Raw genomic sequence first — 20,085 nt, 5'->3', positions numbered from 1 at the left:
AGGAAATGTAGAGATTTTGTAGCATGACCACTTATGAATATCAAAATTTTAAAAAAAAATAAAAAAAATAATCTGAAAAATAAAAAGTGAAATCCAAAAAAATCCCAATATTTAGATTAGTTTCAATTGATCGAATTCACGAAGATTATTACAAAGAAAAGGAACGAAAAAAAATAGCAAACATTGCTTTCCCAAGTAACACAAGCACAAGCAAATAACATCATAGCAAGCAAATCCACTAACATCATAATTTCAAGCATAACTAGAAACCATAGTGTTCCAAGTAACTATACTTTTGATGCACATTTTATCTGCATTTTATCAAATATTTTTTGAGCATCAAATCTACGAAAATCCCCAATTCAAACTAATTCTAAAATTGCAATATTTAGAATGTGAATGAATTTTGCCAAGATTATGTAATCTACTAATCAAAAAGGAAAAAAGAAGTAACGTATTTTTTAAAAAATGAAATGAATGATTATTTAAAAAAAACGAAAAGTAGGAAAGATTGATTTTAAAATGGAGATTTATTCTAATTAAATTGAGAGTTGATTATTAAGAGAATTCATGGGCATGAAACAATTTTACGCTCTCAAGTCTCAAAGATATGAGTTTGGATAATCACTTACCTAAAAAGTTTGGTAAACATTCTTTTACATTACGAGAATCTAGTCGCCATTATTGTTGATGATCTAAAAATTAAATCTATTCTGTTTATGATTGTGAAGAGTCACATTGAAGTTAAAGGAGTTATAAATACATTGAATCGTAACAATTATACGAAAGTCAAGAGAGGGTGAGAAATAATAGTATGTGACTATTAAAGTCCAATTTTTGGGGTTGATTTTCTTTTAAAAAAATATAGAACCATCATTATAACTCATATACTCCCCATTTTTTTATCACAAAAAAATAAAAATAAAAAAAAATCATTTTTTTTTACAAATAAACAATCACGTGATAATATTTTATCGAACCATATTTGAATGTACTAGACCACTCAAGTTACTACGTGGGCAATCTGTATTATGTAAGGGCAAAGGCAAAATAGAAATTACCAAAATAAATAAGGGTAATGGTAAAAAGGAAAGAGAAAGATTCCCTTTTTGATGAGAAATTCAGTAAAATCACATTAAGGTAAGAAGGATTTTCAAAAATAAAAAAAAATAAAAAAACCTATTTACACAAAATAACAAAATTTTAATTTTTTTTATAGAATCTAAAAAAATCTAATAGAAATCTATCAATTATAGATGTTGATAGAAAGTTTATCTTTTTTTTTTTTGTTATTTTTGTAAATAGTTTGATAACTTTTTATATCAGATGGGACAAAGTAAACTTATATTATTAGGATTGTTTTATTTATTTATTTTATTTTTTATGTGAGGAGTTGGTTGGAATTTGCAACTGTGGGGAGAAACTTTATCCATGTTGGAAGATAAGAGTTTCATTAAAATGGAAGGCAAGCTTTTTGTTTAGAGATTTATATAACTACACATTATTGAAAGCGACAGCTTATTCCCACCATAAATAAATAAATAAATAACGACAAGACAACTTATTATATTTAGAAAGTTCAATGCATTAACAGTTCAATTTTTTTTTTAAAAGAAAAAAGAATCTACATTTTAAGGATAATTAATCTAAATAACAAAAATACTAAAAATATTTTTAGATATAGCAAATATCACAGTCATTGATAAATGTCTTCACTAATAGACAGTAATATTTTATTATATTTATAAATAAACTTGCTCATTTTCAATATTTGAAAACGATCCCTATTTTAACTAGTTATTTGACACCGATTTTTGTTATAATTTTTAAAAATAATTGATATAATATAGAATCATAATGGGTAACTGATAAGAAAGAAATTCAACATATCCGTAAATGGTCTTGCATAATTAATTCATTATCTTACCTATGAATATAAACATAGTTCAATTGGTTTGAAATATGTAATATCAACTACGAGATTAGAAGTTCAAATTCTCTATTTCACATGTAACGTATATTATTATAGAATAAATAAAACGTCATTGTTACTTGTATGGCTCGAAAATTATAATTATTACTCATTGTAAGGTAGATTATAATAGAAGAAAGAAAATGTTAAAGATTAGTAAAAAAAAAACACTAATACTTATTTTCTTATATAATTTTTAACATAAAGGAAAAAAAATCATTTAACTTAAAAAAGAAGAAGAGAAATATCATTATTTTTTTAAAAAAATAACAGTGAATAAGTTCAAGAATAAATTGAATTATCAACGAGATCCGCAAATTGCTTCCCATTACAATACATTGATCCAGAAGTTTAAATTGATGGATGAGAAGAAATTTAATATAATAATTAATATCTAACATTTTCGACTTTTTTTTTTTTTTTTTTTTTTTTTAATGAAACAAATAAGATGAGATTGATTCAGCTGGGTCGAAATATGAGAAAATTCAAATCGATTATTTCGATTCGATTTGCTTACTTGATAGGCCAACCATCTTCTGATTGTCCATTTGGTTCAAAAAATTAAGCAAATCGAAACGTAAACACTACTTCGAAATTCTGGTTTAAGGTAATTTTCGTTGTCATTTTGGTTAGATTTTGATGTATTTCATAAGCACGGGATTTCAGATATTCTTCAATCTTCTTCTTCACGATAAGGTGGTGTGTTTGAAATTTGAATGATAGTTTCTCAATAGCAGTTAGCTCTCTGTAAATCACCGATGGATTACAAAGCTCTGGACTTCATTACTGTGGCTGATATCAAAGCTCTCGGAATTGGTTCTGAAGTTGCCGAGCAACTCCATGGACGTTTGGTCGACATCATCCGTAGCTATGGGAATGACACTCCTGAGACTTGGCACCATATCTCCAAGCGAGTCCTCACTCCCGACCTTCCATTCTCCTTCCATCAAATGATGTATTACGGTTGTTACAAAAACTTTGGTCCTGATCCACCAGCTTGGATTCCCGAACCGTGAGTTCCACTGAATACTTAGCTTTTCTCAATTAAGTTATTGGTTTTCGAGATAGCTATATGCTGATTGCACTATCAATTAGTTTTTGCATGCAAGTTTCCAATGGTTATTTTAGCATATGGATAGAGAATTATCGAATTAAGAGGTGTACTGGACTTGAAAACGATGTTTGTAGGTACGTACGGCTCTAAATTGTACTTTTGTTGAGTATCTCACATTGAAAAAAGTGGAGGAACCTCATAGTTTTTATAAGATGTGTGAGTTATTAATATAGTATTAGAGCTCATGAAACTCAAATGGGTATTCGGTAATCCAAGAATGGTAAATCCAAAGAGGCACCATCTTGAGGAGGCGTGTTGAGGATCTCACATAGGAAAAAGTAGAGAGTCCTCATAATCTTTATAAGATATATGAGTTACTCTTCTTATTGCTAATTGATTTTGAGATAAAACCCCATGTTTTTCTTATACTTTTTCCACATCGAGAGAGATGCTAGATCGAGAAGGCTTCGGAGGGGCTTCTTTCCATGGCTCTATTATTGAGTATATGCTCTTTTACTACTTCCATGATATTGCATCATATTCAATCAAATACTATTGTATCAGCACCTGGACTCTGCAATGGGGGGTAATAAAATACTACCTTGCTTTTTTAAATTCATAAACGTTGTAGTTGCAATAATATCGTGTAGGATGTTAAGATTCCAGCAAAAAATTTCTACTCAGATTATTAGCACAGCATATTGTGAAATCTCATTTGATGCATCTTCAAAATTTAGGGGGAATGCAGTTTCTACAAACATTGGCAAGCTATTAGAGAGGCGAGGGAAAGAGTTTTTGGGGTCAAGTTATAGAGACCCCTTATCAAGCTTCTCCTCTTTCCAGGAGTTTTCAGTCTCAAACCCCGAGGTATTGGCAGTATTGATATCAAGTGTGCAATCCAACTTTGTTTCTTGAAAATCTTCGGTTTAAATTTTAGTTCAGAAGATGCAACATTTTCCTGTCTTCTCTGTCAGGTCTATTGGAGAACTGTACTAGATGAGATGAATATAACATTTTCTAAGCCTCCTAACTGTATCTTGCAAGTAAATAATTCTCCAGAAAGAAAATTTTCAAGCCGGGGTGGCCAATGGCTTCCTAGAGCAGTGTTTAATCCGGCTAAAGATTGTTTATCTTTAAATGAGAACAGAAGTTTGGATGATGTAGCAATCATATGGCGTGATGAAGGATGTGATGATCTGCCTCTGAAGAGATTGACACTTAGAGAATTGCGTGCAGAGGTTTGGTATATTACTATCTATCTCATCAGCTCTTATTTTTCATGATAACAGGCTAGTAATTTCTCATCAGAGTTTTTAGAATAAAGTATTGAGTATCAGGGGGGTAACGGCCTTTATTTTATTTTATATAGTTAAGCACATACTGCATCTTAGCATGACCTTCCCCATTTTCACTTCGGCTGGGTCATCCCTAAATTGATTTTTTTACTATTTCCTCAATTTCTAAGCTTGAAAACATGCGTTTCTTGACCATATAAGTGAAACATTTATGATTTGTATTTTGTACATTTGGTAATAGTGGGATTGGAGAGATACTAGTGGAATAGATTTAGTGGTAAGTCTATCTGTTTAATTTCTCAATTTATTGGAAGAGGTTTTTATGCTCATATGCTAGCACGGGGGGAATATTGACGTTTATTTTTGTGGTTGCAATAGTATTTTTAAGTGATGTTTGGCTCATATATTGCAATATTGGCACATCACTGAATATCCTTTCACATAAAATAGTTCTGTTGGGATTAAAATTTGTAGGTTAGTTGCACATGCTCTCAAATCAATAGGTTTTGAGAAGGGAACTGCAATAGCAATAGACATGCCAATGAATGTAAATGCTGTGGTCATCTATCTTGCTATAGTTCTGGCTGGTCATGTGGTTGTCTCCATAGCTGATAGTTTTGCTGCTCGTGAAATATCCACAAGACTTGATATATCAAAAGCAAAAGCTATATTTACACAGGTAAGTACGATTCTCCTTTTGAAAAAAGATGCAACAGGTCTTGAAATGATTTAATTCTCGTGGATTATTGTATCCTATGTTGAATGTGAAAGGTTTAAGCTGGTTGGAATGTTCAGTGGGTTTCTTCTTATGAGTTTTGTTCAATTAATTTAAACAGTACACATGCAGCTCGCTGTTATACCAATCTCATATGCTAGCTAGCTCGCAGTACGTCCCCAAGTAAAAGTTCAGATGAAATTCTTGTGTCTTTGCTTTTTAAAACTGACAGAGCTTCCCTACTTCACACAGCCCTTTCCTTATGTAATTGAAATGAATTTAGAGTGCATGTTAAGTTTAGCAAGTCATGGTTAGTTACTTAGTCCAATGCTGCATAGAACAGAGGTATTAACTTGTGCTTGAGATGTGATCGTAAGGTGATGCTGGTTACCTCTTCCCTGGACCAACAATCAATCATTAAGATGTGTCATGTATAAAGCCCTCATTTCGTGAACGGTGAACTGTTATGACTCAATACTGTGATAAACTTACCATGTTGTATAATATTTATTTTCCTCCTCATCTGAGGTTATCAACTCTGTGTATATAGTTCCGTGATTATTTTTTCTGTTTCTAGCAGTCATTTGAGTTATACTTCAGTTAATCAAAGAATAATTTTTAACTTATCTGTTATTTATTAATTATGATCCTGTGCTCAATTTTATATTCTGTACTTATCTGTTATTTATTAATTATGATCCTGTGCTCAATTTTATATTCTGTACTCAAATTTTTCGATTAAAAGTTTTAAAGAGTATTGCGAATTTTAGTTGCATATGGTAATTACTTGGTGAGCTGGTCAAAGGGGTGGTTATATATTCTATGTAGTTACATCTTTTCTTTCTTATAATATAACGGGAATCCTCACAAAAACCTTCTTACTTTCATTCAGGATCTTATTATTCGTGGGGATAAAAGTATACCCTTGTATAGGTGAGGTTACATTTTCTTCTTCATGGAGTTCAGAACCTGGTCTTTTTACTTTCTCCTAACACTGAAACACGCATGTAACTGGTTCAACATTGCAGTCGAGTTGTAGATGCTCAGGCACCTCTGGCAATTGTAATTCCGACCAATAGCACTGGTTTTAGCATGAAACTACGAGATGGTGATATTTCTTGGCTTGCCTTTTTGGACAGAGTCAAAGATTTGAAGTATGCATTATTCTGTTTATTTAAGTTCAATTGATGATAGGTTTCTTATTTGTACTCGTCATGTCCAGGTTCTTTGCCCATTTTGAACTTATCATTCCAATTTGACTGGGTGAATTTCTTAAATTTAGGGTGCCCATATTCTCCCCTTTATCATGATGTGTACACCGCTTGGTGCAAGCATTAAGTTCTAGGAGGTCTCTTTTTAAAATCTTAACGTGTTTAAGTTACTGGAAAGCATCGAAATTAGATATTTAAAAAAGTTCTGGAAATGCACATAACCAACAAAACAGTTTTTGGTTGAGCTGTTGTATTTTTGTATTTATAGAGTAAGAACATGCTGAAGTTATATTAAGCCACTGTAATTAAGCCAGCTTAGAAACTTCTTTTTCCTAAATCATCAAACATTTCTTTACATCCAGATTCTTTTTAGGACAGAAACCATACATTCTCTATGTTTTATTAAATCTAAATTGTACATTAGAGTAGACATGATTTCTGGGCCCGGCTGAACAAACCCAGAAAATGAGGATGTGATGCAAGCTTTGAAGAATTGAAGGGAAAATAACATCTTTTCTCCATCCCTCTTTGCAATTTTTCATCAGTTTTCATTAAATTACCTGCATTAGAACCTTCCTTTCTCTATGAAATACCTGTTCTTTAAAGATTCTATAGGAGTTAAGACCCATGTATCTATGGAACGATCCAAATTGTACTTGGTTTATGTTTTCTGATGTTGGGTATTGTTAAAATCTTTACGCTGTATTATTTAAGCTTTTTTAATATGATTATTACAGAGGAGTGGAATTTGCTGCAGTGGAGCAATCAGCAGAATCATTTACAAATATTCTTTTTTCATCGGGAACAACAGGTTGATTCAGTATCCGGAGTTTAGGCTCCTAATTCTCGTTCTTTAATTTCTTTGCTATATCCAAAATTGCTACGATGTTCTTGTTAAATCTTAGCCGTCAGGCTGGAATAGTGGCTGCCTATCCTAGACATTAAATGTCCTACATCCTTTTTTATGTGAAATGTAGGCTAAGGGGAGCATTCCTTGAGATTAATTGAGTTATACACAAACAAATTTAGACACTCACTAATTATTAACGAGAGAAACATAACATAGTCCATTTATGACTATCCATAAGCGTCTTTGTTCATCTACACGGTTAAGAAATTCATCTCAATTACAAGTGTCCATTGGATGATCTCTTACGTTATAATGATTCTAATTCTATAATGATATTTCACAGTAGCTCAAACTCTTTGTTCTAACAGTGAGGAGTTTTAGTCAGTTATGTTCGATACACATTCTTAATGTGAAAATCAAAATTTTAGTATTTTCTGCCCTTTTTTCCTCATCATGAGACATGAACAATCTAACTTGTTCATTCAAGTCACCTTGACAAACGTCAGATATCTTTTAGTGTTTTGTAGACTGTCAGACTTCAATAATGAATTTTGACTTTCAAAGTAGGGTGAACTTTGAAAATAATGGAGCCGATATCCAGCAAACCTTTTCTGAATGACCTTACTACTTGAACAGGATTACTTAGCTCTTGAGAGCTTAAATTTCACAAATTTATGTTCCTAGCATGACTTTCCAACCTTATGAAAGTTTTGGAATCAGCACACCGACCAACAGAATCTTCCCTTCACCCAGCGTGTAACTGATAAGGGATAGATTTGGTGGTTGCTGTACTCTGATAAACTTAGCGAGAAGAAAGGAAATGCCATTTTTTAGACAAAATCGATGATATAATAAAATGAGATTCTAAATTATCATCTTATAACGCTAGGATACACCATTAAGAACCATAGTTGTTCTCATGCTTCTAGGCTTAATTGTGTTTATTTGTTGGTCAGGAGAGCCAAAAGCAATTCCATGGACCCTTGTAACACCTTTGAAAGCTGCAGCCGATGCATGGTGCCACATGGACATTCATAAAGGTGATGTTGTTGCTTGGCCCACTAATCTTGGATGGATGATGGGGCCATGGTTAGTTTATGCTTCATTATTAAACAAGGCTTCCATGGCATTATACAATGGATCCCCACTTAGTTCTGGATTTGTTAAATTTGTACAGGTAAATCTCTTACCATACTCCGAACTTAATACACAAGTTTTTTTTGTGAAGCAACTACTTTAAACTTTTAATAGCAGTCTTGAATTAATAAATGTTGAAAGTAGGGTTTTTCCCTAGGGGTATTATTGTAATTGTCTTCTACCCTAGGGTTCTCTACTGTCTATTTATTCACCCTGTTCTCTTGTATTCAGTGTATCAATTAAAAATAATAAGAAAAAGGTCTGTATCGTGGTTTTTTTCCCTGTTCTATAGTTTCCACGTAAACTGTGTGTTGGTCTTTCTTTTCTTATATTTCATCATGGTATCAGAGCATGGCAACGAAACCCTAGCCATTATTGACGAGAACCAACCACAGACATCTTCTACAGACGAAGCTCCAATCATGGACATGAAAGCTGTTATCCAAGAAGCTGTAAAAGAATACCTCCAATCTGCCCTACCACAACTTCTTCCAGCCACCATAGCCACCGTCGAGCCGCTACAGGAAGCGTCGTCGACGTCGACCGAGGGTTTCGTCGAAGGACAGAATTGTGCGATAAGGCCGCAAAAACCCTCGTTCGCACCGACCATGCCACACGAGTCGCCGGCCATTCCTTTCTCTGCCCAATTGTGACCACTTCGGGAGCCAAACCGAGGAGAGGAGCTGATTGGACCGCACGAGTCGCCGGCCGTTCCTTTCTCTGCCCAGCCGCGACCACTTCGGGAGTCGAACCGAGGAGAGGAGCCGATTGCTTCTGCCTCTGTCCAACCGCAGTTTTCCCAGGCGCAGATCCGAACTGCCGACCCGACGCCGCCGCTATCTTTCCAAGCGCCGCAACCTCCGATCGGGTTCTTTTCGGCCGACGCCCTGATTCCAGCATACCCAGCTGGTTCCTCTCACATCCAGCCATCGGTCGAAGGCCTTTTTCCAACTGCACCAAATCATGGTGGTTCGGCCCAGTACCCTGACGATGTTCGATGCAGATTGGCCTATCTTCAAATGCAGATTTCAGATTTGGAAACGGTCCTTGGTCCAAACCCTCAATCATTCACCATAGAGAATCCGGTAAATTCGTTCTCTATTTTGCCCAATACAACTTATTTAACTGGCTCAATGGGAAATTCGGGTAGGAGAAAAACTGAATAGGGAGAATTATTTTTCTTGGTCCCAGTCGATCAGAATGGCCCTCGAAGGAAGGCACAAATTCGGGTATCTGACAGGAGAAATTTCGAAACCTATCCCAGGCGATCCTCAAGAAAGAATCTGGAAAGGGGAGGATTCTCTATTACGTTCTGTCCTCATCAATAGTATGGAGGCACAGATTGGCCGACCCTCACTGTATGCAGCCAGAGATCTGTACTCAAAGTGACAGAACGCATCTCGGTTGTACACGTTATACAAATAGGTCCATGAGTGCAAGCAAGGGACCATGGATGCTACTTCCTATTTTAATAAATTATCAGTGTATTGGCAAGAGATGGACCTTTGCCGAGAAATTGTCTGGAATTGCGCACAATATAGGGCCCAGTACTTGAAACTTGAAAAGGCAGATCGGGTGTATGTGTTTTTGGCTGGATTGAACCCAAAATTTGACAGTGTTCAGAGTCGCATATTGGGTCAACGACCTACTCCTCTCAGAGAAGTTTGTTCAGAGGTTCGACTGGAAGAGGATTGGTCACATGCTATGAACAATCCTGTGGTTGTTTCTATTGATGCATCAACCTTTGTTACGAAGGCTTCTAGTGCCGACGGTGATAAAAAGCCCACACTTGTCTGTGAGCATTGCAAGAAGCCATGGCATACGAAGGACCAATGTTGGAAGCTACACGGCAGCCCCCCAACAGTAGGCGACGACAGTCACATGACAAATCCCCTGTGCGTGCACTTGTAAGTGACTCGGTTAATGAGAATACACTGCATCAGCCCTCAGCCGATAATAAGACCAATTTGAGTGTTGTCAGGGTGAGTGCCATTGCACAATCAGGTACATTTCCATCTTTTGGCCTTATTAACATTAATGGCAAGAAACCCTGGATTGTAGATTCAGGGGCCACAGATCATCTCACCTGCCCTTCAGAATTATTTGTTTCATATTGTCTGAGTGCGGGAAATGAACGTATTAGAATTGCAGACTGGTCTTTTGCCCCGTTTGCAGGGAAAGGAAATACCTCTCCTTTTGATGGTTTAGTACTACGTGATACACTTAATGTGCCTGAAATTTCATATAATCTTTTATCGGTCAGTAAAATTACAAGAGATCAGAATTGTAAGACCATTTTATCACCAGATTTTGTTGTGTTTCAGGATTAGAAGTCGAAGATGACGATTGGCACTGCCCGGCACAATAGGGGGCTCTACTTCCTTTCTGACGCTGCTTCTTCTAGGGAGGATCATAGAACTTGTTTTATGTCTTTAAATTTTTCTACTTCCGAAAATGACTTTATGTTATGGCATTATCGTTTAGGACATCCAAACTTTCAATATATGAAATATTTGTTTCCGCATTTATTCTGCAATATTAATATAGCGTCTCTAAATTGTGATGTATGTATTCGTGCCAAACAAAGTCGTATTACTTATCATTCTCAACCTTATAAGCCGTCCAGTCCTTTCTCCCTCATTCATAGTGACGTCTGGGGACCCTCACCTACTACTACCTCCACTGGAAAGCGTTGGTTCGTCACCTTCATAGACGATCACACACGCCTCACTTGGGTGTTCTTATTTGCCGATAAGTCTGAGGTGTCTTCCATCTTTCAACAATTTTATACAATGGTTGAAACACAGTTCCATGCAAAGATTGGAATTTTGAGGAGTGATAATGGACGAGAGTTCTTTAACACCTCTTTCCGTGACTTTCTTGTGTCTAAAGGGATTATCCACCAGAGCTCGTGTGCTTATACTCTCCAATAAAATGGAGTAGCTGAGCGTAAAAATCGTCATCTGGTGGAAGTTACCCGGTCCTTAATGTTGTCTGCCACTCTTCCGTCCTATCTATGAGGAGACGCCATTCTTGCTGTGGCTCACCTCATTAATTGCATGTCCTCTCGTGTCCTTGACTTTCATAATCCCTTGGACCTATTCAAAGAATCCTATCCGACTACTCGCCTGATTTCTAATGTACCCCTCCGTGTCTTCGGCTGTTGCCTTTGTCCACTCCCATGGCCCAAATCGTACAAAATTCACCCCTCGTGCTCAGAAATGTGTTTTTGCTGGGTACCCTCTCCACCAACGTGGGTATAAATGCTATCATCCGTCCTCTCGTAAGTATTTTGTCTCCAGGGACATTACTTTCATTGAAGATCAACCCTTCTTCCCCGTTAGTCATCTTCGGAGGGAGAGCTTGAGTGAAGAGCCTAACTGGTCCTCCTATGATATCCCTTTAGGGGAATCCGCCCTGATTCCTTCTCCTAGCTCTGAAAAAGCCTGTCCTGTCCTCCCTACCAACCAGATTCCATAGATAACCTACTATAGGAAGAATCTTAGAAAGGAAGGGATGTCACCTGTTGAACAGTCGGCTCCGGTCCATGAATCAAACCCTACATCTGGTCCAGGTACTTGTATCCCTGAAACTAATGATGTTGATATATGTATGGAGACTGATAAGTGCAGGGAAGATAAGGATGAAGGAGGTGACAATACTGAAAATGTGACAGATGAGGAGACAGCTAAGAATGATAGCAGTAAAGGAAAAATGCCAGTTTTTTATAAGGAAGTGGAAGATACTACTGAAATCCTTGATATATAGATGACCGGTCATGCTGAGAAACCTAGAGAGTTGGAAAATCATGATGCCTCTCTCGATCTTCCAATAGCACTGAGGAAAGGTACTCGTTCATGCGCGAAATACTCTATGCACAGCTACATGACATATAGCAATATGTCTCTCGAATTTAAAGCTTTCACTACCAGCTTGGACACTATCATAGTCCCAAGTAGTATTCATGAAGCAATGGAGAGTTCTGAATGGAAAACGGCTGTTATGGAAGAAATGAGGGCTCTTGAGAAAAATGGAACGTGGGAACAGGGGCCTTTACATGAAGGGCACAAGACAGTTGGATGCAAATGGGTGTTCACCGTAGAATACAAATCAGATGGGACAATTGACCGATATAAGGCCAGACTGGTTGCTAAAGGTTTCACCCAGACCTACGGAGTTGATTACTCTGAAACACTCTCCCGTGGCCAAACTCAATACTCTTCGGGTTTTGTTGTCGATTGTTGTAAACAAAGATTGGCCACTTCACCAGTTAGATTTTAAAAATGCATTCCTGAATGGAGAACTTAAAGAGGAAGTCTATATGAGCCCCCCTCTTGGATTTGAGAGTCAGTTCAAGTACAGGTTTGCAGACTGAGAAAGTCATTATATGGACTGAAACAGTCTCCAAGGGCTTGGTTTGATAGGTTCACCACATTTGTTAAAGCACAGGGATATTAACAAGGGCACTCAGATCATACACTGTTTACAAAAAGGTCCGTCTCCGGTAAGATTGCAGTCCTCATAGTGTATGTTGATGATATTGTTCTGTCTGGTGATGATGAGGGTGAAATTACAAGGCTCAAAACAAGAATGACCAGAGAATTTGAGATTAAAGACCTTGGCAAGTTGAGATACTTTCTTGGAATGGAAGTAGCTCGATCAAGAGAAGGTATTTCAGTATCGCAACAGAAATATACACTGGACTTACTCAAAGAAACAAGCATGACTGGATGTAAATCCACTGACACACCCGTGGAGTATAATGCAAAACTTGGTATTATAGACAACAAAGTTCCTGTTAACAAGGAAAGGTATCAGAGGTTGGTTGGAAAACTGATCTACCTGTCCCATACAAGACCAGATATTTCATACGCAGTAAGCGTGGTAAGCTAGTTTATGCAAGCTCCCTATGATGAGCATATGACTGCAGTTGAGCGTATTCTTCGGTACTTGAAGGGGACTCATGGTAAGGGTCTGATGTTCAGAAAGTCTGAAAAAAGGACTATTGAAGCTTATACCGATTCTGATTGGGTAGGCTTTGTTGTTGATAGAAAGTCAACCTCTGGTTATTGCACCTTTGTCTGGGGTAACCTTGTCACCTGGCGAAGTAAGAAACAGGGAATGGTGGCCAGGAGTAGCGCTGAAGCTGAGTACAGGGCAATGAGCTTAGGGATATGTGAAGAAATCTGGTTGAAGAAGGTGTTTTCTGATCTTTACCAAGATAGTGAGCTTCCAATGAAATTGTTTTGTGATAATAAAGCAACAATAAGCATCGCAAACAATCCAGTCCAGCATGACAGAACCAAAAATGTAGAACTTGACAGACACTTCATTAAAGAAAGACTGGATAATAGGAACATTTGCATCCCCTATATTCCCTCAAGTCAACGAGTGACAGATGTTCTCACCAAGGGGTTACTTAAACCAAATTTTGACTACTGTATCAGCAAGTTGGGTCTTATTGATATTTATGCCCCAACTTGAGGGGGAGTGTTGAAAGTAGGGTTTTTTTCCCTAGGGGTATTATTGTAATTTTCTTCTACCCTAGGGCTCTCTACTGTCTATTTATTCACCTTGTTCTCTTGTATTCAGTGTATCAATTAAAAATAATAAGAAAAAGGTCTGTATCGTGGTTTTTCTCCCTGTTCTAGGGTTTCCACGTAAACTGTATGTTGGTCTCTCTTTTCTTATATTTCATCAATAAATATATCAGGTGGTAATGTTTTTCTTATTGAAAGCATCAGTTGGTAATGAGATGAAGAATGGTTGTTATTCACGAGTTCCTTAAATTTGGATAAATGTAGATGTAACTAATTTTTCTCCATGTTTCAGAGCCATATTTCTCTCTAATTGCGTCATTTGGGCCATCCATATACTTTAATCTAGTCCATTGGAGTTTAGTTTCTTTGTGATATCGTTTCTATAATCCAGTCTAACGATCTCTGTCCTCTGTAGGATGCTAAAACAACAATGCTTGGGGTGATTCCAAGTATTGTCCGTTCATGGAAAAGTACAAACTGCACATCAGGTTATGATTGGTCTTCCATCCGGTGAGCTTACGAATTAAACTTTCAATTTGTTTATCTTGTTATTTAGAATCCTTGTTTATGAGCCTCAAGATTAAAATTGTTATTATTTTAGGTCAGTTTTAATAGTTCGATTTTTTCATTTTTTTTCTGTTGCAACTTCTAGTTGTTTTGCCTCCACTGGAGAAGCATCTAGCGTAGATGAATACCTGTGGCTAATGGGAAGAGCTTGCTATAAGCCTATCATCGAATATTGTGGTGGGACAGAGATTGGTGGTGGATTTGTTACAGGGTCACTATTGCAGGCTCAGGCCTTGGCGGCTTTTAGCACACCAGCTATGGGGTGCAGTCTCTTTATTCTTGGCGATGATGGTTCTCCTATTGTAAGAATTGATCGTCACTTCATCTGCAGCCTAGGCTGATTAGTGTCAATGGCATTAGTGGGGAGAAACTGCATATGTTCAAGAAAAAAAAAAGGAAAAAAACCAAAAAGGTTTTTTACTCCTAAACTTGGTCAAGCATCAACTTTTACCCTAAAATTTTGATGTCATTGAATTGGACCTTAGACTTGGTTAAATTTATTGATAATATCAAGTTATGCACAAATTTAAGTTCAATTAATATACAAATTAACCTTTGAATAGCTTTGTCAAAACTCACAAAATTTAATAAAAGTTTTAGCTTTACTATTGTTCTTCTTTAAAATTTTATCAATATTATATTTTATATACGTTACATAACTCATTTAAGGTACGTGAAAATACTTTTCACAAATTCTCAAACGAAAACTTATTAAAGGATAAAAGTTGCAATACATCTTTAAGTTTAAGGTCAAGATTGCAACACTTGTCCAAATATGACTTAATTAAAAGTTCAGGGAAAAAATTGATACAACCTGACAAGTTAGGGGCAAAATTTTATCTTTTCTAAAAAAGAAAGAGCTTGGTTTTTCTTATGTATTTTTTGGTTTTTTTTTTTTTTTTTTTTTTTTTTTTTAAAATTTTAATTTAACAAACTGAGTCTAGTTGGGAAGGTGGTGTCCCTGCGTAAGAATGATTGCATTTTTCATGTCTCCTTTGTTTATCATGCATTCTTCAACATCTACTTGCTTTAGCTTTAGCTTCATTGAAACACATCCGCTTCATCTTAAAACAATTATGGTGCTGAAATATGGTACCCCTTAGTTATGAAGAGTTTCTTTGCTGGTTCTCTCAATTGCCATGCATCAAATTGAAGTGTCTGTAATCTGTATGTTAAAAATTGTTACTTGAGTTCTTAAATGCAACATTTGTCTTTGTCTTCTTCCCTCTTTAGCCACAAAATATGCCAGGAATTGGTGAATTGGCGCTCGGACCTTTCATGTTTGGAGCTTCTAGCAGTCTCTTGAATGCCGACCATTATGATATCTATTTTAAGGGAATGCCCCTTTGGAATGGAATGGTAGGCTACTTTTCAGATTTTCTGCTTAAGAATGCTTCTTGAACTTGAAAGTTACCATTACCACGTTACTTTCTTAATAGGTATTGAGAAGGCATGGAGATTTGTTTGAGCGTTCTTCTCGAGGATATTATCGTGCACATGGTCGTGCAGATGATACAATGAATCTTGGAGGCATAAAGGTATTTTCCTTTCAGCTTCTCCGGGTAAAATAATCTTTTTGCTGGGGCTCAATGCTAACAGCTATGGTCATGACATGGGAAGGAGGAACTTTGAGATTGTGTTAAGAAAATAGCCTCTTAAATGATGGAACCATAGAGATAATGTTTCTGTCTGTTTAGTTCTCGTCTGTTTCCAGAACTAAATATTTCATGTAAATTTAAAATTATATGTCAAAGAGAGAATGTCGGGTGTAGGTTCTGATTGATTTTCCAAATAAAAGGTAGAGTCTTCAAAAAATTTGTGAAGTACCAAGGAAATTGAAGTCTGCGTCAGAGGTCAATTTCATCTTTGAATGTGAGGTTTAAATATCCAAAATACATGCTTTATCCTTCTCATGCAGGTGAGTTCGGTCGAGATTGAACGCATCTGCAATACAGTCGACAATAACATTCTTGAAACAGCTGCTATCGGGGTACCACCGCAGGGTGGTGGGCCCGAACAATTGGTGATTGCAGTGGTAATCAAGAATCCAGGTGAAACTGGCCGAGATTTGGATAAATTAAAGCAGTCTTTCAATTCAGCTCTCCAGAAGAACCTCAATCCATTATTCAGGGTAAATTTTTACTAAGCTCATTTATGGTTCTATTAAAAGAAAATCACTTCTCTCATTCAAAATCACTCGAAAACTACTTTTATTTTTTAAAACGTGTAAAATTAAACATTGAAATTGATTTTGAGTGGTGAAAATTGATTTTGAGTGGTGAAAGGTATGTTTTAAAGTGATTTTAAACCTGACAAAAGTGGTTTTTTTAATCATTTTAAGATCACTGCCAATCACACACTACATAGTGTTGACGAGTTTACTTCATTCTGTGTGATTTGCATAGGTTCATCGGGTGGTTCCTTACCCTTCCCTTCCAAGGACTGCAACAAATAAGGTTATGAGAAGGATATTGAGGCAGCAGCTTACACTTGAACACAAAACAAAGCTCTGAATTGTAAACCTCTAAAACCTCCCAAAACTCAACGAGAAACACTCTTGAATTGGCCGTTTATGAGGATAAGAAAATGTTATTTCGAGCCTCTTCTCGGACAAACTGAAGGCTATATGGAAAAGCTTGTACTACGAAAAGACTTGTAAGACAGAGCAGAACACCTTTGAGTATTTGAAGATGTTATTTTCTTCGTTGTTAATATAATAATTGGTGTCTATATTAGATCCAAATTCTTGGTGTCATGTTGAGCTTTTAGATCCATTATAAAGTAGATAAGTTTGAAAATATTTCAAGGGAAAAAAATCCTAAACATATACAAAGCTCAATTTTTTTTTAAGAAATTGAGATGATTAACTTTTGAAGATTTTAGAATTAGGTATGACATCTATTGAAATGCAATGGTAATTGTAATAATAATAATATGTATATTATTTCGAAATTTTATGAATGATCCCTCTATTCAATATCTGTTTTCGAAATTTATTTAAAAAAATCGAATGAGGTAAAAGCAAATTCAAAATAATTAAAAACAAGAACCATAATTACGAATTAGTAACCATTTATGGTAGCAAGGCAACCATTTGATTCAATTTAATGTGATTAATTTCAAAACAAAATTATCAAAATCAAAAATAAATTTTTATAATTTATTTTACAGTCACATGGCAATCCAACATTATATATAATTATATATTATATTAAACTACAAACAAATTTCAACATGAGGATGGACCAGAAAAAGTACTACATAACTATTATTATTTTATTTTTTATTAAAAAACTAGGTTAAAATACAATTTTGGTTTCTATAGTTAGGAAAAAGCTAATATTTAGTCTTCATAATAAGAGTGGTTCACGTCTCCAAAGGTGGCAGTATCACCATCTACAAATTAACGAAATTGAAAGTGTAAATACTCGACGTTGTGAATCAAGTATTTTAGAAGTTAAAACTTAGGCCACGTTTATCCTAATCTAATGGTAATAAATTAATGGTAATTTAAAAGTGGGCCCAATTTGATTACATTTTGTTTTTTTGTTTGTATTTTGCATTCGTACTAACACATGGGGCCCACGTCCAAATCTGTAAACGAAAAACGCAAATCGATTGACAAGTGGGGGGTGATCAATCCGATTGTGTCCGAAAATTACATACTTACAGTTATACTTATGGTTATGTTTACCATTATTGTTATTGTTTCAAAGAAAAAATTATGAAGTTTGACATATTTACTTTTACCATTACCGTTACGGTTTGACCCTCAGAGATAGAGGTAACCATAATGGTAATAGTAAATTTGACAAAATTTATAATTTTAGGTAAATATGATAAAAAAACAATCCAATTAATTTGCGATTGCAGCCCATTACGATTGATCTATCAATGAAATTTCATTACGATCGCATCAAATTTCATTATGAGTTGGTAAATGTGGCCTTAGTTTATTATAGTTTGATAAAACCACATAAATAGTCTATATAGTTTGACAAGTCTCTCATAAATAGTCATCCAACTCAACCCTTAAAATCTTATTTGTGTTGGGTTGGATTGTTAGGTTATTATTTTTTTTCTTATTAATTTAGAATACTTAAATTTATCTATAACACATATCTAATAATTAATATCTCATAAAACTCTAATGTTAAATATCAAATATGCACAGTATCTACTACAAACTTTAAATAAAGACATACTTTTAAAAAAAAACATTCAAAATTCAGAAATTCATCAATCGTAAAAGAAATATATTTATTATTTTTATTAATATATATGTAACTCGAGTTGAGTTGGGTCAACCCAAAAAAAATGTATTCACCCTCGAGACCTAACCCAACGCCTAACAAAAATAGAAAAAAAATTTATCTAACACAACCATTATAATTTAGTTTGGGTAGTTTGAGTTGCCTAGGTTATCCAGTCATTTGAAAACTACTACTAGTTAAAGAGTTTAATCCAATCATATTAAGATTCCGTTTGAGATTGCTATAGCTTTTAAAATAATTACGTGGTGCTTTTAGAAGAATCAGCTATGAAATAAAGCAAAATAGTGTTTAGTAAATTTTAATTTTAAATAGAAAATTAGTTACAGTATTTGGAAAATTAATACTAAATTGGTGTAATTTAGTTATATGAACCAAACTATGCTTATTGTTTTAATTATTTTGACCTGAATAATTAATTTATAATTTATTTAAAATTATTTTTCATTCTAATTTTAACTAATTGTAGTTAATATAAATTATTTGATATTTTTTTTAAAATAATTGTTATAAAAAATGAATAAATTAGAATTTGAAATAGAGCTAACAGATCATTATATTTCAAATAATATTACTAAAATATATTCATTTAAAAAATAAAGAAGTTAGTAAATTTTTAGGTAAACGAAATCTAAAAGCTAATATTTATCAACTTTTACACCTTAGTTAAAATTAAGAAGTGATTTGGATAGATTATTAAATAATACATTTTACCAATTAAGGAAGGTAGTTAAGATTTTTCCATAATAGCTTTTTACGATTGTATTTAGAACCTAAATTCTGATTATAAATTATAGAGACTAAATTAGAGATGTCTACAGGGAGGGGATGGGGAAGTCCTCCCCGTCCCAGCCTCCTATTTCATTCCCTATCTCGCGAATTTCCCCGATTTCACAAGGATCGGGTTCTCCGTGGAAAAAATTTCCGCCATCATGTTTTTCTAACATTTTATTTATTTCAATTAAATATATATTTTTAACAAATTCCTGAAAACATATCCAATACAAATTTCATTTAAATAATATATTATTAATTTTGATAATAAAAACAATAATAAACATTCAATTTAAAAAAATATAATTAAACTGCTAAATTCTCATAGTTTTTATAAAATAAAATTCAACAATTAGAACATCTTATCTTTAAATATTATAACATCAAAGTAATAAAATCTCAATTTGAATAATTAAAACCTCCATAGTTATCCTAACAAAATCTACAATATTAATATTAATATATATACTATAAATTTATAATCTATATATAAAAGTCAGGGTGAAGCGGGGACACGAGACAGAAGCGGGTCGGAGAATATATTCTCTCTCCCGACCCTAAATTGCAAACGAAAAAAAAAGAAATTTTCACTCCGTCCTTCATTATCCGTGTATTTGAGGAATCTCTATCCGACCCTATGGATTTTTTGGAAATCTACTAAATTGATAATTTAACTTACAAGATTTACTAAACCTGAAT

At 34.7% G+C, this 20,085-nt stretch overlaps 1 protein-coding gene across 4 annotated transcripts; it reads left to right on the top strand.

Moving 5' to 3' along the window:
- The first annotated feature begins 2,292 nt into the window (after positions 1 to 2,292).
- On the top strand, positions 2,293 to 17,084 carry AAE17 (acyl-activating enzyme 17). 4 transcript variants are annotated; one of them, XM_039023255.2, is made up of 15 exons: positions 2,293 to 2,579; positions 2,710 to 2,984; positions 3,764 to 3,893; positions 4,001 to 4,269; positions 4,796 to 5,000; positions 5,929 to 5,969; positions 6,065 to 6,190; positions 6,985 to 7,058; positions 8,054 to 8,274; positions 14,190 to 14,284; positions 14,427 to 14,643; positions 15,575 to 15,700; positions 15,781 to 15,879; positions 16,260 to 16,472; positions 16,747 to 17,084. In XM_039023255.2, exons 2-15 carry the CDS (start codon positions 2,731 to 2,733, stop codon positions 16,852 to 16,854), a joined length of 2,178 nt encoding a protein of 725 aa, XP_038879183.1. In that variant the 5' UTR covers positions 2,293 to 2,579; positions 2,710 to 2,730; the 3' UTR covers positions 16,855 to 17,084. The 4 variants fall into 4 exon arrangements, with proteins under 4 accessions (XP_038879183.1, XP_038879185.1, XP_038879186.1 ...); XM_039023257.2 differs by having other exon boundaries at positions 2,296 to 2,579; positions 2,707 to 2,984; XM_039023258.2 differs by having other exon boundaries at positions 2,385 to 2,579; positions 2,710 to 3,612.
- Positions 17,085 to 20,085: the final 3,001 nt, after the last annotated feature.

This window comes from Benincasa hispida, chromosome 2 (assembly GCF_027475165.1).
Source record: "Benincasa hispida cultivar pf3 chromosome 2, pf3_genome.v1.1, whole genome shotgun sequence".
In the NCBI taxonomy this organism is placed as follows: Eukaryota; Viridiplantae; Streptophyta; class Magnoliopsida; order Cucurbitales; family Cucurbitaceae; genus Benincasa; species Benincasa hispida.
This window is presented reverse-complemented; position numbering and strand designations above follow the sequence as displayed.